The sequence below is a fragment of the Glycine max genome, chromosome 17 (genome assembly GCF_000004515.6).
Source record: "Glycine max cultivar Williams 82 chromosome 17, Glycine_max_v4.0, whole genome shotgun sequence".
Taxonomy (NCBI): domain Eukaryota; kingdom Viridiplantae; phylum Streptophyta; class Magnoliopsida; order Fabales; family Fabaceae; genus Glycine; species Glycine max.
Window position 1 is genome coordinate 5,504,698 of NC_038253.2, and position 27,832 is coordinate 5,532,529.

The 27,832-nt window shown below is 32.5% G+C and overlaps 2 protein-coding genes and 1 long non-coding RNA gene across 4 annotated transcripts; 1 reads left to right on the plus strand and 2 right to left on the minus strand.

Annotated features, from left to right (window-relative positions):
- Nucleotides 1-1,432: 1,432 nt before the first annotated feature.
- On the minus strand, nucleotides 1,433-6,800 carry LOC100775565 (probable LRR receptor-like serine/threonine-protein kinase At2g23950). Its single transcript, XM_003549476.5, has 11 exons — nucleotides 6,488-6,800; nucleotides 6,264-6,396; nucleotides 6,113-6,184; nucleotides 5,764-5,907; nucleotides 5,434-5,505; nucleotides 5,227-5,286; nucleotides 5,000-5,100; nucleotides 4,783-4,914; nucleotides 4,344-4,688; nucleotides 3,152-3,531; nucleotides 1,433-2,427 (listed from the first exon to the last, which is right to left on the minus strand). The coding sequence occupies exons 1-11, from the start codon at nucleotides 6,579-6,581 to the stop codon at nucleotides 2,026-2,028; spliced, it is 1,935 nt and encodes a 644-aa protein (XP_003549524.2). The 5' UTR covers nucleotides 6,582-6,800; the 3' UTR covers nucleotides 1,433-2,025.
- Nucleotides 6,801-18,387: 11,587 nt separating this feature from the next.
- On the minus strand, nucleotides 18,388-19,777 carry LOC102667889 (uncharacterized). 2 transcript variants are annotated; one of them, XR_005889276.1, is made up of 3 exons: nucleotides 19,516-19,777; nucleotides 18,995-19,179; nucleotides 18,388-18,697 (listed from the first exon to the last, which is right to left on the minus strand). It is a non-coding gene; the product is annotated as an uncharacterized lncRNA (long non-coding RNA). The 2 variants fall into 2 exon arrangements; XR_419019.3 differs by having other exon boundaries at nucleotides 19,013-19,179; nucleotides 19,516-19,775.
- Nucleotides 19,778-22,320: 2,543 nt separating this feature from the next.
- LOC100790347 (S-adenosylmethionine decarboxylase proenzyme) lies at nucleotides 22,321-24,655 on the plus strand. The gene has a single exon (XM_003550627.5). The coding sequence runs from the start codon at nucleotides 23,427-23,429 to the stop codon at nucleotides 24,501-24,503; it is 1,077 nt and encodes a 358-aa protein (XP_003550675.1). The 5' UTR covers nucleotides 22,321-23,426; the 3' UTR covers nucleotides 24,504-24,655.
- The last annotated feature ends 3,177 nt before the right edge of the window (nucleotides 24,656-27,832 follow it).

The window sequence follows — 27,832 nt, forward strand, 5'->3', positions numbered from 1 at the left end:
TATAATAGAATATAATGTTTTTAGACATAAAGGAGAGATAGTGTAAAAAAAAATAGTAATGTTTTACGTAATTTGTTAAAAACTCAAACATATGAGAGTATAATTTATCTTTTTGAATGAAAGTTAGAAACTCAATTTATATATTCTTTTTTTTTTTCTCGTCATTCTTTTTTCTCTCATTCTCTTTTCTAATCTTCCCTTACATCTTTATTTTCTCTCTACTTGTTGTATCTCTTTCTCTTTCTATTTTTCTTCTCTCTCTTTTCTTTATACATTATTATAAAATATTTTATATTATTAATTAATCAAAAATTATATAATTTTTTTAAAAAATTATTATAAAAATTAGCAAACTCCCTATTCTGATTAAATATCAATAGAAAAATCTTTTATATTACAAAGCATACATCATTTACTCACTTTAAACCAAATAAGTATTAAAAATTAAGCAATCTTTAATATTTGAAATTAAATATTAAATATTTTTAAAATATAAGGATTAAATTATTAATAAGGATCAAATTTGGTTTTAATCTTTACAAATAAGATATTTATTTTCAGAGTTTAAAAAATAATCGTCTTTTAATCTTTTATTTGTGATAGTGATATATGGTATTTTTTATAAAAAAAAATATTAATGCAAGTTAGGGTGGGACGCAATTTATGTTTTTTTTCTCTCGTGATTCTTTGTGTTTTCTATTTTCTCTTTCCTCTCTTTCTTTTCTTGTTTATTTTCTCCCTTTACTTTCTCGCTCTCATCTTTCTCTTCTCTTTATGGTTTTGGCTTCACCTTTAATGAAGAGTATCCATACCACTATACCAGTACCACACTGAATTTTAATAAGTTGCAAAATAAAATTTTCAGAAAAAGGATTTTAAGTTACTCTGAAATTAAATTTCCAAAAGAGAATTCAATGATATTAAATTTTTAGAATTAGTTTGCAAATCACTTTTGAAATCAAAATTTTAGAAATAACTTTTAAATCAATTCCAAAGTTAAACAAGCGTAGAGGGGTGTCACTTTAAAAAAGAAAAAGAGCAGACAGTGAAAACTTTCATGATCAAGGTGATGTTTGGGTTGGAGGGTACTTTCAAGTAAAATCCAGAGGCAGAGATTCTTATTATACGATTGTTGTTATTTTTTTGCATCATGATCTCATTGTAGTTTCCCTCGTATCTCGTTAGTTTTGTGTGCTTGTGTTATTTTGCTCTATTACAAAAATAAGAAATCCACATTCTCAAAATTTAAACATAAATCCCCACTCTAAACCACTTGTTTTAACAAAAATCAATTACTTCTTCATCTTAAAGGTATTTTGGAATAGGTATAGCGAGTCAAAGGAAGAATCATAGGGAGAAAAGGGAAAAAATTGCAGCACTATACGAGTAACGAAGACAGAAAGGTAAAAAGAGCATAGGAAAAGACACCAAATTGAGAAAAAAGAGCAAGCGTGACCCTGCAAAGCTATCAGATCGACAATGACCTCTTAACAGCTCAAAAGCTCTCAGACTGTGACCATCACACACTGATGCTTTCAACTTTCAAGTTTGAACATACATATTGAACAAGACAACTGAGAGGACACTGCAAGATATGCATGCCCATCTTCATCTTCAGTCAAATATCATTCTGTGGAACACACCCTCTTGCCTCTGCTGCTGTTTCAGCTTCACACTCGAGAGCAAAAGAATCTGATGAAGTTCCCTGTCCACCCTATACAAAGTCTACCGTGCGTATTGCGCACCCTCCTACCCTTTTTTCTACCATTATAATACATATTTTCCACCCAAATGCATAGTAACATGAGTACAAATGCACTAGTACTACTAAATTGTTTATTTACAACAATACAAACCCAAATGACAACTTTTTAGAACATATATATATATATATGTATACACATTTGATTAGATTATATTAATTATCCTAGAATAAGCAAAGCTAATTAAGATTTATCGCAAAGAAAACACCTTTCTTTCTTTCTCCTTTTTCTATCTTGCTGTTTTCTTTTCCCCATTAACTGTTTATCTAGGACCAGAGAGTTCCATGGCATAGGATTCCAAAGACTGTTCATCATCATCATCCATTGTCATGCCAAGCATGCTGGAACGGTCATTAACATCATCATCATGTTTGGAAGCAGAGGTAGGGCGGGATGAAGTATTGCTATTGTTGCTGTTGCTGTGACTGTGACTGGAGTTCATGTCTTGATTACCGTAATTATGTGATGATGCCCACTTCTCAGCAAGCCCATCACCTTCAAGCATTCGAACCACTTCGGACATTTTAGGGCGGTGGGCTGTCAAATATTGAGTACACAGTAAAGCAACTTGCAGCATCTCCCCCACCTCTATTCTATCATAATTGTCTCCAAGCTCTTTGTCCACCAACACTGCAACCCTCTTTTCATGTAGTATTTTCCTAACCTGTCACACAAAATAGGGACGAATATTGATCTACAGTCTCGGAAGTGTGAACATTTCTTTAAACCAACCTTCACATATCTATTTTAAGGATACGTACTAGCAGGTAGACCACCTGCCAAGTATCAACCAACTCCCCAACACTCAGAGTAGCATTTTTTTGGGAGGAGGGGGGGACCAGAGGGTTAGGTTTACAGATAGCAACTATATTCACTGTATATTCAATTAATATAAAATTCAACTCATCCATTATCAGCTGTAGATAGAAAAGTCCCTACTGTAATTTAGTAACTGCAGCACAGAACAGAAGTCATCCACTGCTCAACAACAACAACTAATATATTTGGACCAGCCACAGCACCATACTAAACCATTCTTATAAGTTATTAAGAGAACTGATAATGGTTTTTAACACAATTGCTTGTCATCTCATAAAGAAAACAAATCCTAAAACTTTAGAGAACTGATTTTCCTCTCCCCCCCCCCCCCCCCCTCTGTCTTTCAATACACAAATGCATAAATAATATCGACATTGTGGAAGAAACTGTAGCCCAGAGCAGATCAGAATATTAAAAATAAATCATGTTCAAAGAAAAGTCATGCATGAGGAACCTCATGAAGAGTTAAATATTGAATAAGCTAAGATATTAGACTAACTACCAGATTATTACGTCATATAATCTGGAATGCAACAAACAGAGTTATTTGGTTGCGAGAATAGACTTACCCATTCTAGCATAGCACCTTTTTGATTCACCGTTTTCCCAAACTCGAGTGCTGTCATTCCGGTTATGAGCTCCAACAAGAGAATGCCAAATCCAAAGACATCTGTTTTCTCAGATGATTGGCCGGTGGAAAGGTACTCTGGTGCAATGTGTCCAACAGTGCCACGGACAGCAGTGGTGACATGAGAATCAGCATGGTCAAGGAGCTTTGCAAGGCCAAAATCTCCAACAACAGCCTCACAATAGTCATCCAGAAGCACATTGGCAGCCTTAACATCTCTGTGTATTATCTTTGGATCACATTGCTCGTGCAAATACAGAAGACCTCTGGCAGCTCCAATTGCTATCCTCTTTCTTGTGTTCCAATCTAAAGCTGGTTTTCCTATCATATCACACGCATGATATTAAACCACAAGGAAAGTTAAAATAGAAAGATTCAATAGCTAAATCATGCCTTGAAATAAAGAAAACCTTGAAGGTTATGTTAAACAACAAGCAGTTGGCAGAACTCATTTAAGAAAAACTTTCAACACTTTCCATTCCTTACGCTATTTAAAGGCAAAATCCATTGGCTTTATAGCTACTCTAGTAGCCACAAAGAGAAACAAACATTGAATCTATCATAATAACAAAAGTAGGTATTCAATGCCTAGTATAAACATTTTCGAAAACCTGAAAGAAGTAATCCAATCAGAGTTTAAATTCAATAAGTAATGATTAGGATATGAAATTACCAACTACTGGTTGTAGGTGTACCCCTAATTAACAGATGATTCAGACCATTTCTAGCCTATCATTCAAAATTATAACAATTTGGCAAATTTTATTTAATAGAGTACATGAAGATTATGAACACCAATGAGAAATTGCAAGTATGATTAGATGTTTTAACATTAAAAAATAGGCTTGACATCCTAAATTACTTTACTAGAACAAAAGAAAAAGAGAAAGAAAATATAAAATATCCTACACAATGCCCCACATCCCAAACCATACTAAAGTACAATTTAGAACCAACATCGAGGCCCTTCAATTCAACCATGAAAATACTACAACCAAAACATGACATTGCAGATCACAAGAATAAAACAGGGTCCAAGTACAAGAAGTCAAGGTAGATAATGTTTCACTTAATAAAATATATCATATTCTATGATCACTAGAAAGACCACTGGCATGGAGAGCATTACCAACCTCTAAGCCTGGAGGCCACACTACCATTAGACATATAAGGATAAACCAAAAGTTTCTCACTAGAAGTAGCACAATATCCAATTAAGCGAAGTAAATTGCGATGAACTGCCAAGCTGATCATCTCCAACTCAGTTTGGAACTGTGATTCACCAGCACTACCATTTACATCTTTCAGCCTTTTCACCGCCACCATTGTGCCATCTCCAAGCTTCCCCCTATAGACATTGCCAAAGCCTCCAGCACCAAGTATATTCTTGGAGCTGAAATTATCCGTGGCATGTAGGAGCTCTCTGAAAGTGAATTTTTTTAGATTTCCCAAGCTAAGAACTCCCTCTTCCTTATAATCTGCAACAATGCCACAATCATAAATACTAATTTCCTAATAACACCAATCCAGTACCACATGTAATCCAAGAACCTCAGTTAGAGTGCTACCCACCACTGATATAAAGGATGACTCCGTGCTGTCGTTTCTTTCTATACCACAATAGCCCAAAAAGCAGAAGGATGAGAGAAGCACAACCAAGACTGACCCCAAAAGCTATTGCTAGTCTTTTGGACTTGTGTTTTCCTATGAACAAAAATGTAACACATGTTAAAAATGTTGTACAAGAGAAAAGATGAGAAACCAAGAAGGTGGAGGTAAAAGGGCAAACCTTCTGATGACACTTGCGAGAAAGAGATGGGCATGAGGGTTGCTGAGCCAGAGCAACCTTCAGTAGTGCTGCTTCCACAAACTAATGGGTTCCCCACAATACTACACAAACAGAAGTAACAGTGAATCAGGACAAAAAAAAGTACAGTTGAAACTTTATTAAAATAATACTAACACTACCGTGTCCACAAAACAAACAGAAGAGAAAATAAGTAAGAGACACCATACTTGAATGACCTGGCTGGGAACTTGGGCAATGGTCCACTGAGATTGTTATAAGACAAGTCCCTGAGTGCATAGATTTAGCATATCAGAGTTTCAGCAGAAGAAATTGACAAATAGTAAGACATGAACAAGTGGCAGGTTGTTTCGATTTTCAAGACACTGACGTGTGAGAATGGGGAAATACTGAAATATTGATATAACTAGACTCACAAGAAAGCAAGCTGTGGGGTTTTGGCCAGTGACACGGGAAAGGATCCGGACAAATTATTGTTGTTGAGCCTCCTGCTCCCGTTGTGGACAAAGAAACAGTAGATTACATTACATAATTTACACCGCAAGATTTGTAGCAAAATAAGAAGCAACAATATCCCAAAACATATAAAATAAAATAAACTTTACACCTCAACATGAAAATAAAGTAAGTCAACAAGTAAACAACAACAGATAGTGGGCATTGGGAATTGTTGGTTAAAATAATTTCCCGCACTTTGTTTCGCAAAAAAAGGACTAACTAAAATCAAGGAAACAATAATTACTCACAAGTACTGGAGACTATTCAATTGACTAAGAGATGCAGGAATGAGCCCCGAGAAACGGTTATTGGAAAGGTCTAATGTCTGAAGCTTGGGAAGGTTTCCAAGTTCCGGTGGTATATTGCCTGAGATATTGTTGTTCTGCAGTAATCTGCATTCATCCGCCGTTAGAACACTCCACAGAACATAAAACACAATAACAAAAAATTGAAGAAATTCGTTTGCTACGAGAATCATGCTGAAAGTATCTAGCAGGGGATGACCGTTACAGACAAACAGAAACATATACTAAAATACGAAGAAGAAAAAAGTAAGAGGAAAAAGGTGAAGTTAAAGAGAGGAAGGTGGTCGCTCACACTTGTCGAAGATTTGTTAGATTTTCGATAGCCGGAGATAAAGTTCCGGAGAGAGATTGGCTAGGCGCTCCACTGCAGAGAGAAAAAGAAAAAGTGAGAAAGGAAATGCAGAAAAAGAGAAAGAGAAAGAGAAAGAGATGATAATACTAACAGGCCTATGACAAGGTAATCAGAAGAGCAAGTGATCATGGTCCAGCTGCAAGCGTCGACGGAGTATTCATCCCAGTTGTTGAGGACGCCGTGAGGGTCATTCAGACCTCCTTTAATGTTGATCAAAGCCTCCACTGCACGAACAATTCATTGTTAACAAAATGTCAATTAAGGGAACCTTAGACTTAGAGAATTTAATGTGAAAAATAAGGGTGTTTGGTTGACCTTCGGGATTGCGAGGCTGAGAAGCGGAAGAGAGAGTGTGGCGTGAGAGGAAGAAGAGGAGGAGGAGGAGGAGACAGGAGAGAGGCATGATCATGGAACAGGGACAGAGGCAAGGTGAGGCTCAGAGAGGTTGGTTGCTGCTACAAGACTAACAAGACTTCTAAACTGCTAAAACATAACATAACACAACACCAACCCTCTCTTTCTCTCTCTCCTCTTCTACTTTTGCTATAACTCTTTCCTCTTTTTCTTTTTTTACTCAGAAGAACGTGAGGGAGCCCGCCAGAATCAAAACGTCCATGGCTACTATGTATATTGCTTCCTTCTACGCCTTTTTTATTTTTCTCCTATTTACTATTTTTATACACACGCATATATTTTAAAGAAATTTAACAATTTTTTTAGCATACTCAAGTTTGAATTTTTTTTTATGAGAAATTAGTTATTGAATTGTAATTCAACCAACATAACTTGCACCCAAAAAAAAAAAAAAATCAACCAACATAACTAATTTCACACTTTCACGGATTCTCTCATCGAAGGTTCACGATCCTTACATAAGACTTAAAGTTTACAAATTTAAATTTATTATTGTAAAATTTTCTTCTAATATTTTATATAAAAAATATTTAAAATATATTTTATTAAATTTTCATAATTAATTAAAGCAAATACTAAAACTATTATTATTTGATAAAATTAACTGAAAAGTAAGAATATTCAAATTTAAATCAATCCAAAATAAAAATCGAAAAAACTATTAATAAAATTATTTATTGAAACAGCTAAAAAATATAAAATTATGTAAATAAAAATATTTATGTAATGTTTTTATACAAATTTTAATTTTATTTTCTTAATAAAAATGTATTTTATAATTTGTAGCATTTATAATTTTATTATTAAACTAATTCTAAGCACTTGTAATATTTTATTTATAAAATATCCAAAAAAGTACATAAACTTATAATGTATCACTATCAATATTATATATAATATAAAGGTAAAAAATAAAATTATATCATATGTAAAAAAAGTAAAAATAATAATTTTTTATCTTAAATGAAAAGATTATAAAGAAAATTTAATAAATATTTAAAGATAAAAATTGAATATAGACATACAAAATTAGAACGTAACGTTTTAAAAATATTACTTTTAACTAGTGTCTAAAAAAATAATTTACTAAACAGTTAATAATTTTTTCAATCAATAAAAAAATTAAGATTTGAGAAACACATTTTAAAAAATTTCCTTAGATATTGATTAAAAAACTAAATTTTCATATATTTTATAAATATGTTATTCATATTTTTTCACTCCTTTATTTATAAAATATAAATGAATAAACCCTTAATTTAATTTTAAAGTATTACTCTCTCATTCTTTTTATAAAAATAATTTAGTAATTGTCTCTTATACTGATTTTTTTTTAAAAAAAAACTCTTAATTAATAAATAAATTATTTAGTTAAAAATAACAAATGCTATAAATTAATGAAATAAATTCTTCATCTCTTTTATTAGCATTGAAAAAGATGAATTACATGTACTAAATTGATGATTTTTTCATGGCATTGAAGAAGAATATTAAACAATCATTAGTGGTTTGAAGCATTTGTGATTGAGATTTGGGAGTTGAGACTTGAGTGAGAGGTGCAGGGGCAACCCAAAGAAAAGGTTTACTGATAAAGCAAAGCTGCGTTGTTGATTTGACACAGACTACCTTCACTGCGCAGCCAATTGTTCCGTCCAACGAGAGTGAGTAGTGTTAGTGGGTCCCCTGTTATTTTATTATGTTCCGGCTTCACACACTCATCATTCTTCCTTTGCTTTACTTCCCTTTACGAGGCTGCTCTTTTTTTATTTTTATGTGTCCGTTTATTACTGCTCTGATTAGTTTATAAAATACTAGTAACTATACCAGGTTATAAAATAATTTAATCTGATTAAATTTGCTTATTTGGTATACACATTTATTTAGGGTGAATGTTTAAATTGTTCTTTGGAAATAAGAGACATTATCATTTTTTCTTAAAATAATAAAATTTTAAAAGGGAATTTAAAAGTACAAATTCTCATTCATTTTATTTCAAAACTAAAAAAATTATTTAACTTATTAACCTATTTTTAGAAATATAAATAATTAAATTATTTAGGAGAAAATAATTAAGTTAAGTAACTAAAGTAATAACATGAAAATTAAGAGTGTATTTAACGTGATAATACAAAATCCAACACATTTTCATCACAAGCAAAAAAAGAAAATGTTTTCTAAAAACGAAAGTTGGAGACAAGGAAGGTTGAAATCCACAATCCAAACAGGCACATAAGAGGGGCATGCATCTTGCCCTCACAACCAGTTCATCAATTGTTGTCATATAACCATTTAAATAAGCTATTTTTTTAATCTTAATATTTAAATGATAATTTAATGACATATATTTATAGTTCTTGTAACAATTACCTGATTTTATGTATTAACTAAAATAGTAGTAATAATTAAAATAATATAATAAAATTCAGTAAGGTAAAAATTAATAATAAACATGCAAAATTTTGAGTTTTTTGCAAATTACGATAATGCAAAAACTCTATAATTAAGCTGATATCGTAAAAATAAATATCCAAACAAGTATTCTTTTTTTTTTTGAAAAAGTATGATATGATCATAAAATAACTAAATTAGAGTATTTAAAAATAAAATTAAAATATTTTCTAAAAAGATACTTGATTATAATATATTTCCTTATTAATATAAAAAATGGATTTTTTTATTCAAGTCACTAAAATAATCCCTCCCTCTACCATCAATGTTCCACTTAAATTTGTTGCATTGTTAGGCTTATTGCATGTGAGATAATAGTATTATTTGTTGTGATTCTCATAGACCTTCACAATTTTATTCTTGAAAAGAGGTCCATGGGTGTTTATAGTTTGCCTTTTAGTATTGATCAATATCCAATGTGAGGCTTTCCGTTGAATGAAACAATTATCAGTAATAAAATATTTTTTATGTGTTCTTCTTTCTTAATACTAATAATGTTCAATTTAAAACTTTATTTAAATTTGAATATCCATATAATAATAAATCTTACTAATTGTTATTAAAATTAAAAGATATCTATCTATATAACTGGGCAAAAATTACGTAAAGTCAAAATAAGTTAGAGATGTAATTACTAGTCCCAAAAACGCAATTTCAATTATGGGTCCTGAACATGATGACCAATTCTTTTGAAAAGCCTGTACCACCCAAATGTTATTGCATTTTGATACAAACCATGATAACTTTGCTTTTCATTTCAATTTTCCATTTTAGACAAGTCTGCAACCAATACTGATAGCACTCTTTCATATACTTTGATAATAACCATTTCAAGAATTTGATTTTGTTACATCGCCAACCAGTGCAGATCGAAGAGGAAATTAGCAAATATGAGGGGGCACTACGCCATTTTCTGCCATAACACATCCATTTAGTTGGCTAATAAGAAAAGTGTCTTAACTTATGTCAGAAAGTCTGCTAGCTGATGCTGCGTATTCAATAGGGAAATAATATCCTGGGTCTTTTGAGTTAAACGTACATTTACCAACTCTGGAATGTGTTTGCAATTATACCTATAATTAGCCCAAAGCATGTGTTGGAAGAGAAGGAATACTTTTTAGTTTTTACTAGGTTAATAGATAGATATCGAAATAAATGTTGCATGGGTACAAAGGAGAAAATAATATATTAAAAAAATATTTTATTCCGTAAGACTCATACTTTTTATATTTTACTTTAATTTTAAAATTTTCTTTTTTTTTCTTATTTTTATTCTCTAAATCAAACATCCTAAAATAATACCTTGTATTTCTTTGCAGATGAGAATCCTCTCTATAATTAGGATTTAAATTCAAGTACCAAAATTAGTTTAGACGGGAGATAATCTTATTTGTTTGAATACATTTATGTACTATAAATGTTAGGCTTATTTCTAAATATTTAACATACCTGGATACCAATAACTCAAATCATGAATCACTAATTAATCAAAGAATTTGACCTATAATTCTCTAACTATTAGACTAGTGTTCAAATTGAAAATACGTTGGCACGAGCCAACCCGAATAGGACAAAATGTTCTCCAAATTCTTTACACAAATAATTTATTAAAACTATTTTGAATTTGATAGCCGGTAGCTATGTATGCGGTAGTGTGTTGATATTTGATGGTGCATTGTGGCGATGTAGTGTGGAAGTGGTAGTGGTAACGTGGGAATCTCCACTATTGCAGACACAAAATCTTCGTTGGAGTGCGTTTATTATTCTTCCATTCCATGCCTGTTGCCTGTTGGTGTTGGAACTTGATTCCTTATCTTCCTTGCTTCCACAAACCACAATGCCATGCCATGGTTGTTGTTTTTGCTTCTTGCCCTCTTGTTAATTTGTTCAAAACACGAAAGCTTTACCAGAGTACTTTGAATTTGTAAAAGCAAAAAAGTGACCCAACCGTGTCATGCTTCTTTCCAAGCTTGGAAGAACCCTATGAGTATGGCTAGAAACTTTTTTTTTCTATTCATCTTGCTTTTGCATAGTTGCATAAGCATCATGCTGGAATGAGAATGAGTATGGATGGGCCTATAAAATTTCCACATGCAATGTTAATTTCTTTTTAAAATTGAGTGAAGTAAAACTTATGAGAAAGGAATATAACGCATAAAAAAATGAGAAAGGAATATAATATTAGGAATGTGCTACTAAGGCCTATGATAAGGGCTCTACTTTCTTGAGTAGCAATATAATATATATATATATATATATATATATATATATATATATATATATATATATATATATATATATGTACACTTTTGCAGAATGAAAATTAAAAGTTTTGTTTTCGAAAAGTTATTTTTTGAAAGAAAAAGTTTTAGTCGAAAACTAATTCTTTTCAATATGATTATTTTCAAATGTATTAATAAATTATATTATTAAAATTTAATCAAATTGTCATCCAAACATGAGTTGTCATATGATTGAGAATTGTTGACTTTGTCTTAAATCTTAATTACTTTAAAAGTTATATTTCAAAATTAATAATTAGAAAAGGTGACTTAATATATGATAACGGTTAAATATTTGTTGTTTGTGATAGTAAAAAATATAATGAAAATATTCTTAAAAAGGATTATTTAGCAGATATTCATGCTTAAATTGTTAAGAAATGATGTTTTTTTTATTCATGATTTGCAAATATGAAAAAAAAAAAAGGGATTAAAAGCTTAAAAGTTAAAGAAAATAAGCAAAAAATTGAGTAAGGCTTGGCTCATAGCGCGCAAGGCACACTGAGCGCGAAGACAACCATTAGCGCTAAGTGAGGGAGAGGCGCGCTGAGCGTGAATTTTAGCTCCCACGCTAAGCGAGCAAAACGCACTAAGCGCGAATACATGCATTCGTGCTAAGCGAGAAGAGCGAGCTAAGCAAGAGCACGCAGGCCCAAGTCTACTCCAACAGTTATAAAAAGAGAAAGAGAGTCAAACTAAGGAAAAAAGACACACCGAGTCTTAGAGCACTCTAATACACACCCAAAGTATGAAAACTCTCCCTTAGGTAATTTTTTCTTCTCTCTCATCATTTTCTATTCCCTTCTTCCATCCCTTCTCCTCCACCAGTTCTTATACCCCTTTTTCAGTGTAAGACCCCTTATGGCTATGAGAGGTTAAACCCTTAGTTAGGCATAAAAAACTAAAAGATGTATTATATACTTCATATTTATCAATGCAACAAGTGTTTTCTATCTTATTATCTTTTCTTACTTTTAATTTATTGCATCATTCATCCTTGCATTATTTTGGAAGTTAGGTGCTTGACGAAGGATAATCCTTAATAGAAATACAAGGAAGGTCTTGCATCATCTGTTTTAGGAATTAGTCGTTAGATAGAGGATAATTTCTAATAAAACTAAAAGGAAGGAATATCTTAATAAAATCATTGCTAGACATAAAGTGATTGCATTGTGCTCATGCATTAAAGCAAGCATCTAGAATTAAAACTTCATGCATTTTTGTCTATTGAATCTTTGTAATGATATTTGGAAGATAGATAGGTAAAATAGGTTTGTCAGCGTAAGACATCAGGGCAAGTAATCTAATAGATATGGGTAGGATAAATTCACCTGATTGATAAAGAAAAATAAAAAATAATATATCTCAGACAAACAAAACATGTTAGGTCCTAACATTTTCATTTTATTGAATTCCCTATATTTACTATTCTTGCTACTTATCTTTTACCTCATTTTTACATATTCTCTTATAAATTGTAAATTATACAACACAAATAGAGAACAAAGAATTTCATGTGAAAATTGACACTCAGATTTTCGAGTTTTTAGTACTTTGGATATTTGATATACTTACCAACCGGTTAACAATATAAGTATGTGAAAATCAAAAGGTTCAATAAATTATTAATTGTCATATATATATATATAAGTTTAATATGCAATACAATAATATATATTAAATTAATTTCACTATGTAGAAAAATGATAAATATAATAAGTTAGAGTGAACACAAGTCTAAATTAACGGGAGAATTCAATCAATACGAACCAAACCAACCTGGATTCATACTATTTTAGATTTTTTATTATGTTTAATTTTATTATTTAATACTATTGATTAGCTTTCTTTAGTTTTATTATGATATTTTTTTTTATTTTTCCTTGTTTTTAATTTTATAATTCATTTTACTATGTAAAACCCAAACCAATCCAATTATCCTAATTCCAACTAATTCAAATATGATCGAGTTAATTGGTTGTTTGGATTATGATTTTTTAAAAAAAAAACTAATTTAACTCAAACAGATTAATACTATTATTAATTTATATATACAAATATCCTCTAAATCTAAACCAATCCGACCGTAGTTACTCCTGAGTAGGAGGGAGAAAAGGCTGGCCATCAAATTATGCGATCAATAGCTCAAAACTAGAGGCAATTCACATGAATTATCTCGTAACTATTTTAGGCCTAACAGATAAATCAATTAATTACAGGACGTGATTCATCACCAAATTCATTTGTTTAGGACGTGATTTATCTTCCTCTATGATTCCAATACAGCAACACACATTTATACGCCTACCAGTACCGAGATAGGTTCTCTAATCTCTATACACACACGTGTGTGTGATAGAAATGTTACTTACTTATCCACGATCCCAATTATTAGAGCATAAAGAACCTCACTTCCCACAAGCTGCTTCACCCACTTGTGTTTCTTTAATTTGTACCATCAAATTGGCCGAGTGGTGCAGGGTCTAATCCCAATAACCGACAGTCAATTCTAAAGGTTCATCATGCATGAATAGATTAAATCATCATAGCATATTAGAGAAAATTAAATCAAGTCAACCAAAAGAAAAAAACAAAAACAACAATAATTTGAACCAGAGAAAAAAAAATCTTGCTTAAATAGTTTAATACAAACTAACCGTTGGGTGGACCTGCAAAAGAATAAGTGATGAGATTTATAAATTCACTGGGCTGACTTATTGGTGAAGGGGTTAATTTGGAATGTATACGGAAGATCCTATAAGCTTAGAATTTGGATGGTAAATATATATTAAAAATTGCTAGTTCCAGTTTATAAGCTCTCCATTTTCAATTCCCCTTTAAACCACTACAGATTACACTGATGGTACATGAAGTTTCACTAGATTGATTTAACAGGATCAAATTTTAATGTGTTACCGTTCTATAATTGGGTGCATATAAATCTCATATTAGCCTGCAATTTTAAACAATAATTTATCTTGGCTGGCGAATTACAAATTATTCAATTCTTTTACCACTTTTTCAATGATAAATTCATTATAGCTTCCTTTTTATCCATTCAATCTTATCAACTTTATTTGTTTTTGCTCTTCAATAATGTGAGATGAGATACCTTCTTTTCTACTTTTGGGGTCATACTGTCATAACATGTCCTGCTACTTTAATTAGTCTGAATCTTAGGATAGACAGCCCTTGAAATTTTGACCCAATAGAAGCCCAAACTCAAAACATAAGTTAAGATCCACATTCTGTTGGGGTCTCTCTGATGTGAAGTTGGAGAGCTTATGAGCAGCACTTCAGTCAAGGATTTTTTTTATAACCGGAATAGAATATGATATTAGAAAATTTATAACACTTACACTTCTTGATCAATTAATTGAGTTGGATTTCTTTAATTTTTACTCAGGAATTAGGATTAAATGAATCGTTTCTGTCTAATTCAATGTTTTTATTAAAAAAATTATGTTTTTTTTTCATTTTATTTTCTATAATGGAAAAGAGATAGGAACATAATAAAAAGAGATAGGAAATAAATAAATGAAGCCATGAAGACAGAAGAGAAATAAAAAAATGAGCTGTAAATAAAATATTATAAAAATGATGCCTGAGTATGATTCTTTATCACCTGAATTTTGTTTTAACTTTTTTATTCTCGTTTTGATAAAAAAAAATAAAAAATTGCATCAGCTTGGATCGAACCTCACCCAGGACAATGTTAAAAAGGGATTACACCACTACACCATTTTATAATATATACTATGTTATTCGTCAAACATTTTTATAAAGTATTAAAATAACTTATGTTTTCATCATCTTCAACCTCAAATCGGATCTCCATATCTGATTACAATCTAAGTGCAGACCCGTCTAGTACCAATTTTCATACCGAACAGAAATATTTTGAAACCAGAAACTTTCGAAAAATGATTTCTATTTGATTTATGATTTCAATTTGGATTAAAAATCTTAAATCACAAAATTTTTCGAACGTGAAAGAATAAACTAGAATGGCGAAACGAGGAAGGTGATACACGGCAAATACACACAGATCAAGGTATGAGCGGGGTCAAGCAAGGGTTCTGGACTCAGCTTGCCATGGAGGAGGACTAACCATGTGCGGACTTGTGGGTTCATTTTTGCATCTTCGGAGAAGAAATAAGATCCAAGGTATACGTATACGGGAGTAACTTCCTCACCGGTGAGGGAGGAAAATTACCTGTAATAACAGGTTGCTTACCGGATGAAAAAAAAAGTTTTTATTTTAAAAAAATAAAATGAAAAGATAAATTAAGAAAATAAAAAAAACATTTCGATGGCGATGCTTTCGCTTCTGTTGTGTCTTCGTCCTCTCCGACCACTCTTCCTCGGTCAAGCCCGTCGGCCTCATTGCACTCTCGTTGCCTACGACAAGGCCACCTCCGTCGCAGAGCAAGACCATCACAAGAAAGTCCTCTGTAAAATCTGAGAGCTGAGTGTTTTTAGATCTGAAATCTGAGTTTTTTTATTTTAGATCTGAGATCTGCGGAGCACCGTGCGACTCTCCCTCCGCCAACTACGTCCTCCTCCACCAGACCACAACTTCTTCACCGACGACTGCGACAACGACTTCCTCTCCGGCGGCGACGGCGGCTGCTCCTTCTCCGCCTCCTCGCTGGCGACAACTCCCACCCCCACCACCACCACCACTACCAGGCCAACAACCTCCCTGCGCCACTGCCACTCTTCTACTTCTTTCATTTTTCCTCTCCCTGTTCATCGCATTTTTCTGGGTTTTTTATGTTCAAGATTTGTTTTTCTTTTGCTTGTGTGTGTTTTTTCTGAGTATGCCTTCGATTATTGTTATTTTTTAAATTGTTTTGGTTCTGTTTTTTCATTTTTTTCCCCTTTTTATTGTTCATGCTTTTAAAGATTATGTTGTGACTGATTTTGAGAGAGTGGGACTTGATAGATTGGTTGTGTGGGATGATGTTGCCGATGTTGGGTTTGCAGTGGCGGAAGGTTGTCGGGGAGTGGTGGTGGGGTGGAGTGATTGATTGCTTGAGATGAAGCTTTTTACAGTGATGAACCTGATAGTGATATGAATTAAAAAAAAAAAAATATTTTTTATCTAAAAATAGATAAAAAAAAAAATTAAAAGCTTACCTGTTAATCAGGTTTCTTTTCTTTGATCTCAGCCATTCAATATTTTTCAATATATCCTACGGTTATTTTTATTGCTTTACGGGTGTACCCCAAAATTAGTTACTTCAGTTTAGAATCCACCCGTTGCCCTCTCACAATCTTTATCGTTAAATATTTTAACTTTACAGCTAACGATCTAAAACACACACTCACGATACATCCCTTGAGAAAAGTTGTCTCACACACCGTGCAACACCCATGAAGGGTTCCCATGTTGTTTTTGGAAGTGCGAGGGAGCAGAATCAAAGAAAATAACGTCGAGTTAAATATAATCGGATGATGAAAATTATAATAAAAACATTTTTCTAAGCATTGCAATACTAGAAACCTAAAACAATTCTAAGAAATAAGCGTTGATTTCACAATGATGACCTGATGAATTAGAGTTCAAATGGTGCATACCGCATACGTGAGTTACTCAAGTGACCGGCAATTGAAGGTTTCTACAGGAGCCTTATTTATTTATTTTTGCTTTTAATTCCTCAAAATATTTTTTTTTGTTTAAGTTTGTCTCATCATTTCTACCGCACATTTTCTCCATTACTATTCATCGTTTAAGTGTTTTGAGGTTAACTCACGTAGAATTTGTAAAAGAGTCCAAATAGAATGAAAGGGTAATACTGGATTTGACAAATGTTTTATATGAAAAAGCTCGTACTCAAATGCGTCCAAATACAGAGCCTTGGCTTTGACCTGGATGGATCAAACCAATATTTAAATTTGAGACTTTCTTAATATTTGAAATCCCCACTTAAATTTGAGCCCAATTGAAAAGGTCGTGTGTAGATCCACTAACTAGTATGTGGTGACTTAAGGACAAATTGAAATTGGTATTGCCACTTATCACTGCGAAAAGAAAATGCATGTGTTATAGATCAAACATGCCTTACCCACTTTTGACAGAGTGCTATGGCATCCCCACTTCTTGCTTATATTTTAGATTTGGATGTTAAAAATATTCACCATCAGCTTAGCTATCACCTAGAGTCTAGAGACTTACTTCATGGTTCTGTATGAAAATGTCTAGGCTCTCCTATTATTCTAGTTACCAAAATGTTCATAGTTGATACAACTCCTGTGTTTTCTATGACATTTATTGGTTTGGAATATTAGACAGCATTAAATCATGTAGGCCAGATTTGGATTCTCATTTCAACTTTTCAAACTGCACAATTTTACACAATGCTCACAAAACCATTGAATTAAGCCTTATATTTGGAATGTTAATGGTCATATCACCTATGTTATGGTTCTCTTCAACAAGTGTGACCAGTAGAAATAGTCCATGCATATTAGACTGAACTCTTAATTGTTACAAGAGACAGCATGCATCACGTGGATATAAAAACTGACATGCTTATGCCTGCATATTGAAGGACATACGGAATATTTTACACTTACACCTTACATATGCTTTTATAGTGACACACCATGAGATTTCGCTGCCAATGTATAATGCAACAACAAAACTGTCTAAAAGAAGATATCTTTTTTTCAAGACACTAATTAATATGGAAGCACTAAACAAGCAATATGCAAAAAACTTATAAGGACAGTCATATCACTCATATGGTTGTGTGTTGGGCTTGAGGAGCAACACTAAACTCAGGTTCAATATATAATCAATAAGACTCTTCATAGTAAGAAAGCTTAACCTGTATAGATATTTGTTGTTCAATTTAAGGGGGTAAACCGCGGGAAAATTTATGCTAATGGGTTACACTAGTGGACCACCGTGAAAATCACATTAGTGAACCTAACACTAAACTTTGTCCTAAAATCACTTTAAGGTTAAGGTTTATAAGTTTTTTTTTTTTTACTTATATAATGTTCAACTTTCTCATTTTTATTAAACGTGAGATTTCACCACATACTTACACTCCAACAATATATCAAACAATTGTTTTTTGTATTATAAGAAAATTTGTCGATAAATATTGTGACTTTTGTTTCTTTCTTCTTAGTACTGTAATCTTTCTTAGAAGATAAACAGATAGTGTTTCTTCCAACAATTGTTTCATAAATCATTCCAACGCATTATGAACATACATGGGTAGATATATAGTGCTCTATTTTATTCTTTTCAGAACCTAGTAGCTCTCAAAACTAGCACCAAACTTCTTCTTCGACTAGCAATTAGTGGCGCGATATTTAGAATGGCTTATATGTCAAAGATTGCCATCCATATTAGTTGTTGTGCCTGAAAAGTAAAACAGAAGAAGAAAGCTCAGTACAAAACATATCATGCTCAATAATCTAATTGCAAGATTAGAGTAAAAGAACAACGAGCTTGTAAGTTTTATTCTTGGACAGCCAACAGAACTAATTGTTTTATAACAGCATTAGAATGAACTTCAATATTTGATACCATTTGTCTAGATACAAAATTCAGAACATAATCAATTAGCTCATTATAAATTTACTCCACGAACTAATTTCTTACCATTGCAGAATTTTAAACACAAGAAATCACTAGTTATAAATCAAAAAGCCTCACATTCAGTTAAAAGCATACTTAGGCAGACGGCGATCCTTATTCTTTCTAGCACCTGGGAGCTCCCAAAACTAACACCAAATTCCTTTTTCCTGAAGCGACATGATAATTTGGGTTTAAATGTTCAGCTGGTCAGTACTTAGCTTTCCAAACCTACTTCATGATCTTTCTCAGCTTATATCCCCTCTCTGCAATTTTCAAAATTTCCAAAATTTTATTCAAGGATCCAAGAGTAAATTTTATTCTAGACAGTTAAATAAACAAACATTAATGATTATTTGTGTGAAATCAGGCAGCCTCTACCATCAGTAAGCTAATGAAGGATGCATGAGTACATCACAGTAGCTTAACCGTAGGTTCTATTCATAAATGAATAAAACAACTGAGTAATGCAGGTTGCTGGAAAATAATTTGTCCATTAGAATGATTTAAATTTTGGAAAAAAAAAAGGTGGAACAATTCATTCCTATCTTCACAGGGAAAAGGCAAAGATCCACAAGGAAGTCACAATCGTTTCTATGTACCTTCCATAAGGCCCCCCTACCAATAAAAGCTTCCCTGGATTGCAGTCTCAGACAACAAAGACAAAAAAGGCTTTAAAAACGCCAAATTAAATCCCAAAGATGGAGAAGTGGGGACTGGGGACAAATGAATGTAACCAGGGTGCATGTAGGCATGCTCTTGTATGGTGCTGTTCACATTAATTTCATATTGTTCTGAAATAATGCTTTGGTTTTACTTTATTTATTTATATCTAGTCTTGAAAGGCTTAGCTTAATTTGGTACTACGTACTAGATATAGAATTCAGGTGCCAGTGCTTTGATGGGTTGCAGCTGGCTAGAAAGGACAAATCCACAATAAATTAAGGTCTTCACCCTCCTCCTTTTGTAGATACTGACCATTTCAAGTCCACAAAGCACGGGCATGAAAATGTGGACAACACCACTTTAATTTATTTGCTCCCTTACCCACAATAGTCAAAACCTTTTGCTTCTCATTTCACCCTTGTATGCTCTTTTGGAGATTGGAGGGAGGGTCTAATAATTAAAACCTTTGAGGAGCCAAATATAATAGTAAAACTAAGATCCAATGACAAAGTGTCACGCTAGCTTCTCCAATAATTATGGTCCACAAAATCTTAGTTGTTTCAACTTGTTGTTATTTATGCCTGGGCAGCCGTCCATGCATGAGCTTAACTTTTAATATTCTCTAATAATAATATCAGAAGGCTGAAACTTCAATCTCACGCGCGTCCTAGTCATTCTATATATCTTTTCTTTTGTCAATACCTATTTTTGTTTTTTCTTCTCATATATAAAATCCACTGCTACTACCACTACCACTCATGTTGAGATTTCTCATTAGTTGTCATCGGTTTATATTCCTAGATCATTTACTTTGACTTATAAAAATGTCATTAAAAAAGTAGTATTGTTTAACCAGCATATCTAACAATTAGCAAATTTATTCTTTGCCCTTTGCCAGACGAATATTGACTACCGTTATATAAAACCAATACCAAACCTAGAATATTCATAAAAATGTTTTTAATATATTGCTTTGGCCTGCTGCTGCTGATAAAGACCTCTTGAAAGATAAAAGAACATATTCTCCTAAGGAAGCAGTTGGGCACTGAAGCATTATCAATTACTTATTAGTAGTAGAAATTATTATAAAATTAATTATAGGAGGATCTAAAAACATTTTGTTAAGAAGAACAAGTAATTAAACACATTGTTCTCTTGAATTTTCTTTTATTCGTTGAGCACTACAACGACTTTTCGAAGAGTCGTGAAATGAGGTACAAGGACATGGTACCAATATGTTCCAACTGTTGGCCTCATGGCGAAAAAGAAAAGCTTCACAAGGTATATTTTTTAAGTATAAAATGTTTTTAAAAAATGGGATGGGGGAGGGGAATCAAATATACTCACGCCCCAATTTTTCTTCATAAATTTTAAAAAGAATAATATAATAACACCCTATAATGTATACACTTAATCACTTAATTGATATTTTCAATTTTTTTTCTAAATCTTTCAATTTTTATCGCATCATATTACTAAATACTTTTGTCTCTATGCCTGTATAGGAACACTGGGGTGTACATTAACCATTTTTTGTTTTAGAAATTGCACAAGGTAGGCAACTGCTTTAAGTTGGTATCAATAATTGAATTATTAATTGACAATTGTGACCTAGTGAGTCAGGGACACATATATGGCTTGCAACAAAGTGAAAGCTAAAGCCAATGGTAGTTTTGCGCATGAACAATCAATCTGCCTTTTGACGTATCTGATTAACCTGATTTGATTTCAATATGTAAATAAAAGTAATTGGAACGGATATGATTCTATACAATTAATGGAGGTTTTTTTTCTTTTTCTTTTTCCCTGGGCAATGTCGCGGACAAAGACATAAGAATAAAGTACCAGTTTAATTCCAAATTATTATATTTTTTTTCTAAATAATCTTAAATTAAGTAATAAACCAATTTAAGTATTTTTCCACGTATTTAATGTTTATCACTTTAATTTTAAGTCGATGTATTTCAATAAATTGTGAGACCAAATTTGAAAAGATTCGTCATATTTGGAGCCTAATTAATATGTTTTCTAATATTTTTAATACTATTCAAATGTTTTTTTTTTCAGAGACCACTTAAAAAGAGAAAAAATTGATACTTAAAAAAATTAAGTTAATATTTTTGTTTTTTTTACGTAAACTATGGTATCCTTTACGAGAAAAAATCCTACTTAACTCAAGTAAAATTATTATCAAGAATAAAAGTCTTTCATTGAATATTTACTGCAATTACATGTTGAGAACTTAAACTTAAGATTGAATGTTAAACTGAAATGCTGTATTAATTGATCTACACGTTTTCGATAATTAAAATAACCTAGTGTAGTATCATATTATATATATATATATATATATATATATATATATATATATATATATATATATATATATATATATATATATATATATATATATATATTTTATAAAAGTGGATCCTGAATGTATGACCATATACACAATAAGATAACAGAACATTCCCTAGTCACGATCAATGGAGCCATGGAAGGTATAGCTGCTTTTACTCTCTTTTACTTTATTTACTACTATTATTATTACTAATGTTAATCTACATCCCCTATCCCTGTGATAGTGTCAAACAAACATAAATAACCCAATAAAAAATGACAAGCAACCATATATCCATTTGAAAGGAGCACCGGAATTTTCTATATCATTAAATTTGAAGAACGCATGAACATTGGCCGAAGCTCTCATTATTTAAAGGCAGGCTGAATATCTCACAACCAATCTCTTCACTTGCCTTTGGTCCTTCAGTAAGTGTGGGAGATTACAAGTCCATTATCCATGTTAAAAAAATATATGTATGTCTCTGCTCTATTGTCCTCTTCTTGTTTTTTTTTTTTTAAAAAAAAAATTCTATAATCATCAAGAGCCTTTAATATCCTTCAAGTGGATGCTGAGTCTGTGTCAAAGAGGACATCAAGTGGATAAGGTGCAAAGTCAATGAAGAATAGATCAAAAGGTTTTCACAAAATCTGTATCATAAAATTTGCTCTCGAGGGATTACCATAGAATTGCTTTCTCCTGATTGTTTGACCCCATAGAAAGAAAGGGCGGTTGCACATACACACACACATATATATATATATATATATATATATATATATATATATATATAAGACTACAATATATGTGATAGAGTTACATGGTTTTTTTTTCTGAATGTTGGTGATTAATATTTTTGAAATTTTTAACCGAACATTTTTATCTCATCTTAATTACAGAAATTTGAATGCAAGATTTTGCTTAATAAATTTTAATATAGTTTCACTTAGATCAATAAAATAATATGTTTGATATAGAATTATGTGGCTTAACTCTATTGATCGAACATCTAAGAATTGGATTGTGCTGCCGATGTAAGCAACTCTCTTCGTGCTTATAGAGTCTCAAAGCCTGTTAAAAAAATGGGATAAATGATAGTAGTTAAAAGAGAAAGATAAAAAAAAAATATTAATAAGTGTTGAAGCTGTGTGTATATTTAAATTTGTTTGTATAAATAAATTTAATGAAAGACGGTCTATGAAAAACATTTATTTAATATGACTAATAGAATTAAATGTCCTCAACTTAACATTGCTGGTAGTATTTAAGTGCGGAGGTAGTATATGTATATGATCACTCAAAGTTTAGGATTTGGGAATTAAGTTGACTAACGGCACGCATGGTTTGGCTAACAATCCGTGTTTCCTTCTGCTGTGGTGTTGCTCACGCATATAGTCCCGTCTTCTTACAGTGTTTCACTCAACCAAAATTGTTTGATTTCGTTTTATGCTCTCTTGTGCATCACCTAAGGGCCAGTAGTTCCTCTTGGCCCTGAGAGCGAGCATGGTTGAGAGTGAGAAAACAGAAGCAGGCTTCGAAGGGTTTGAGAAGCGCGTGGAGATTTCATTTTCATTCAGCGAGAGCGGGGAGCCCAAGAAACTAGGGCTTAGGGCCCTGAGTGGGGCCCAAATAAAGTCAATTCTGGAAGCCGCCCGTTGCAGCATTGTGTCGCAGCTCTCAAATTCGGAATTGGACTCTTACGTGCTCTCTGAGTCCAGCCTCTTTGTCTTCCCTTTGAAGATCATACTGAAAACTTGCGGCACCACCAGGCTCCTCCTATCCGTTAAGCCCATTCTCGACCTTGCAGCTTCACTATCACTCTCTGTTTTCGCCGTTAAGTACTCGCGCGGCTCCTTTCTTTTCCCAAATGACCAGCCTGCCCCTCACGACACTTTCTTAAACGAAGTTGCATTGCTTAATCACTATTTTGCCCATCTTAATGCCAAGGCCTACGTCATCGGCAACCCAAATCGCTGCTGGCACCTCTACTCCGCCTGCGGCGAAGCTGCCACGTTGTCGTTGACCGTTGAAATTTGCATGACCGGGTTGGACCGCGACAAGGCCCGCGTGTTTCACAAGGAATGGGGAGGGGGCAAAATGACGGAAATGTCCGGGATTTCGGAGATTGTTCAGAGTCACGTGATCTGCGACTTCGAGTTTGAGCCGTGCGGGTACTCCATGAATGGGATCGAGGGTGCGGCGTTTTCTACCGTGCACGTGACCCCGGAAAATGGGTTCAGTTATGGAAGCTACGAGGTGCAGGGGTTGGACCCGGGGTCAAATGGTTTCGGGGCGCTGGTGAGAAAGGTGCTCAAGTGCTTTTGCCCCAGTGACTTCTCTGTTGCTGTCACGTGTGAAGTGGGTGCCGAGGACTGGGCCATGTCGGATGCTGACGTGGAGGGGTATTGCTGCCAGAACGTGGTGAAGCAACAGTTGCTGCCGGGGAAGGGCTGTCTAGTTTACCGGACTTACTCCGCTAGAGGCAGAGGGAGAGGGTCGCCCAAAATAGCCATCGTCAAGTGCAGCAATGAGATTGAGAAGGAGGAGCTTGTGCTTTCTTCCTGTCTCACTTCTACTTAGCAATTACTCGCAACCTCTGTTTCGTGTCGTGTTTGGGGCTTGCAATCTTTGAGTATTGGAACTTTTTGTAATGATCAGCTGTATTTAATGCTTGTTTGCACTTTGGATCCATGTTCCATTAGATTTTTTAATAATTGAGGACTATTTTCACATTTTATCAGACTCTAATTCTAAATTGTTAGGGATGTCATGATCAACTCAACAATTAAAAAGACTGTTAGAATTTGTTTAAGCTCTTGAGAATCTATATACGTTTCCTCTAATGCTCTACGAGTTTACTTTGGTAGATATAGATGAATACACGATTTGAAGCTAACTTAAGACTAAGTGTGTGTTTGGTTGTGTATAAAAGAAAAAAAACATTAAAATTAAAGTAGAGAAAAAATATATATGAGATCCATGTTATTTATTAAAAAAAATTAAATAATAAATTATTTTCTTCAATCAAATCACTCGTGAGTTTCATGATGTGATTATAATATGCTCACACATAATAGTTGTACTCAAATTTGAATTGGGGGTAAGCTTCCCTAGAAAGATGAAAACACTTGATAGTGACTAAAGTTTGATCTTGTCCGTTTAGAGTATTTCATCATCGTTGAGTTGCAAAACTCATCCTTTATGGATTATTAGCATTTCAAGCAGGGACTATGAATCATTCAACTAGGTTGGTCCGTATTAACAAGCATCGATCCACACCTTTTACACTTGACATTTTAGGTGTTGCGAGTCATCTAGCTATGAAGAATGACTCGTTTTCAAGCTTGTTTATTGGGATTGTGAATTGTCCAACCATGATGGACCCTTTAACAAATGTCCACATCTTTCAAGTTTGATTGATGCTTAAGGATTATGAAGTATGAACTATCTAGTTAGGAAGGTTAACTTGACACAAACAAAGGTGTAAGCATGAACTTGAGACTAGAGAGAAAGTTGACTATCATGATGTCGTGACGTCATGAACTTAAGCCTGCAAACTCAAGAGATCTAGGCCTACTTAATGAAATTCCAAAGTCTTTTTTAATTAGTGAGCAGCATGATAAATACCATTATGCATGTGCACGTGGGAAGATTGTAATATGTACCCCCCTCTAACACACATATGAAAATAGTTAAAAGATTGTTAGAGAACATACAACATAAATAAATGTGATACATCTACTATCACGCCTAAACCACACAAAGTAGGGCTTGACGAGGTCTTTTTTAGTCTTTTTCACTTTAGATTTTCTCATGGAGTTGTGGCCTCTTACGTAAATAAATAAAATGATGAAAAAAGAGATAAGAAAAAATATGTAAAAGAGGGATGAAAGATGAAGTTTATTGATGATTATATTTACTGTGTTCCATTGATTTACCCACAGTGCTGCTCCTTCATGTGCAAGTGTTGTCAAAATCTTTTACTTTTTCTATTTTGCCGTAAATAGTGTTTGACCCGCTCCTGGGCCTGAGCTTTTGTAGGCTGCAGTCCAATTTCATAGATAAATCACGGTCGATTCACTTCTTCTTTAAATATAGAATACCTCATACCTCAACTACAGAAACACAAAACTTTTCAAGTAATTATTTGATAAAAAATAAAATTTTAAGTAATAATATGAAAATAGTTTATTTTTTTAGGTATAGGTATGAACAACTTAATTAAGCTAATATATAAAATAATATTTTAGTTAACAGATCATAAGAATTTTTTTTTATCAAAATAAATAATTTAATTTTAGATGAAATAATAAATGATAAATTTTAATTTTTTTTATTGAAAATAAAAATAAAAATGATAACTATAAATTTAAATTATGTTTAAAAATAAATCTTATAAGTCAATAAGAAAAATTTAAAATCGTTTGTCAGACACTTTTATTCGATCAAATAAATTTGTAAACTTGTCAAAAAACTAAAAATTAATTAAAATAACTTGATGTACACCAATTATATATGGTTTGAATATATTTTTCATATATGAAAAAATAGGTCATTTTCATATTACTACCTAAAAATTTATTTTTTATCAAATAATTATTTAAAAAAAATTATTTCAATTTACTATCTATATTGATCTTCTTCCGTTAAATAATGACGTGATAGAAAGAGTGTCACATCATCATGCTTAATCAGTGACACTTCATTATTATGTCATGAAAGATGATAACGTAACAATGAATTATCAATGATAAGACATAATGACGTAACATTATGTCTGTCACATCATCACCTAATGAAAAGATAATAAGGACAGATAATAAATTAAAACAATTTTTTACAACTATTTGATTGAAAAAAAATGTTAAATAATAATCTAAAAACAATTTATTTGTTAGATATGAAAAAATTATTTAATCCTTATTATAAACATGCTATTTAGATAAATCACTGTACGATTCTCTTCTTCAAGTTTTGTAGGCTGCCAGTTAATTTATAATAGAATCCCGAGCGTGAACAAGTACTTCATAAAATAAGTAATTTGACCAATGCTTATAAACATGCTACACATATGCATAAAAAAATAAATTCCATAGACCAAACATCAAGCACAAGGATAATGATGGATTAATTGGTGCAGGTTGTTCTACCTTAATTAAGTACGTACTGCTGCATGTTCGTGCTCAAATAAAAACAAGGTAATTATTCTGAAAAATGTGATATAAGTATATAGCGCTTTAACATGGTATGCATCAGGAGTTTTATTTCTGTACACTTTTAATATAATTATCAACTAATTAAAAATTAAAAATCGTTGTATTATAGTTACTCACGGAAGCAAAACTGCTGAAAATGTAGGTGTAGATAATGTAACGATTACTAGTTAGTTTTCTTAATTCATGACAAGTAATTGAAAATTGCGTCCCCCCCTGAGCTTGGTCCAACGTTACACTTCGCAGGTGTTCTTAATTAGAAGATCTCTTTCTGCAGTGTCGTTTCATAATATTCGCTCATATCACTTTCTCACATGCATTCGGTTTTTTACTCAAAAAAAATATTTACGGTTATTGTCATGGAGCAGGGTTAAATTGAGCATACGAAAAAAGCTATTTACATTTTTACTAGTTCTAAAACAATTTTTTTTTCTGAATGCCATTATAATTGATCAAATTCCAGAACCAGCCGTTTAGTATTTTGTTCTGGTTAGGCTCTAATGTAGCTAACCCTACATGTGTAGCAGACTGGGCTTAGCACACTTTGCCTCAGTGATTGGGTCTTGAACATATTTTTCTATGCTTTAATTTTTTTTTGAAGAGGTTATGCTTTAAATTAATGTAATATATTTTGTTACTTTTAAGATGGAGACGGCTAAAAGAGGATGTGGTTGGATTTTGAAAATAAAGGGCTCA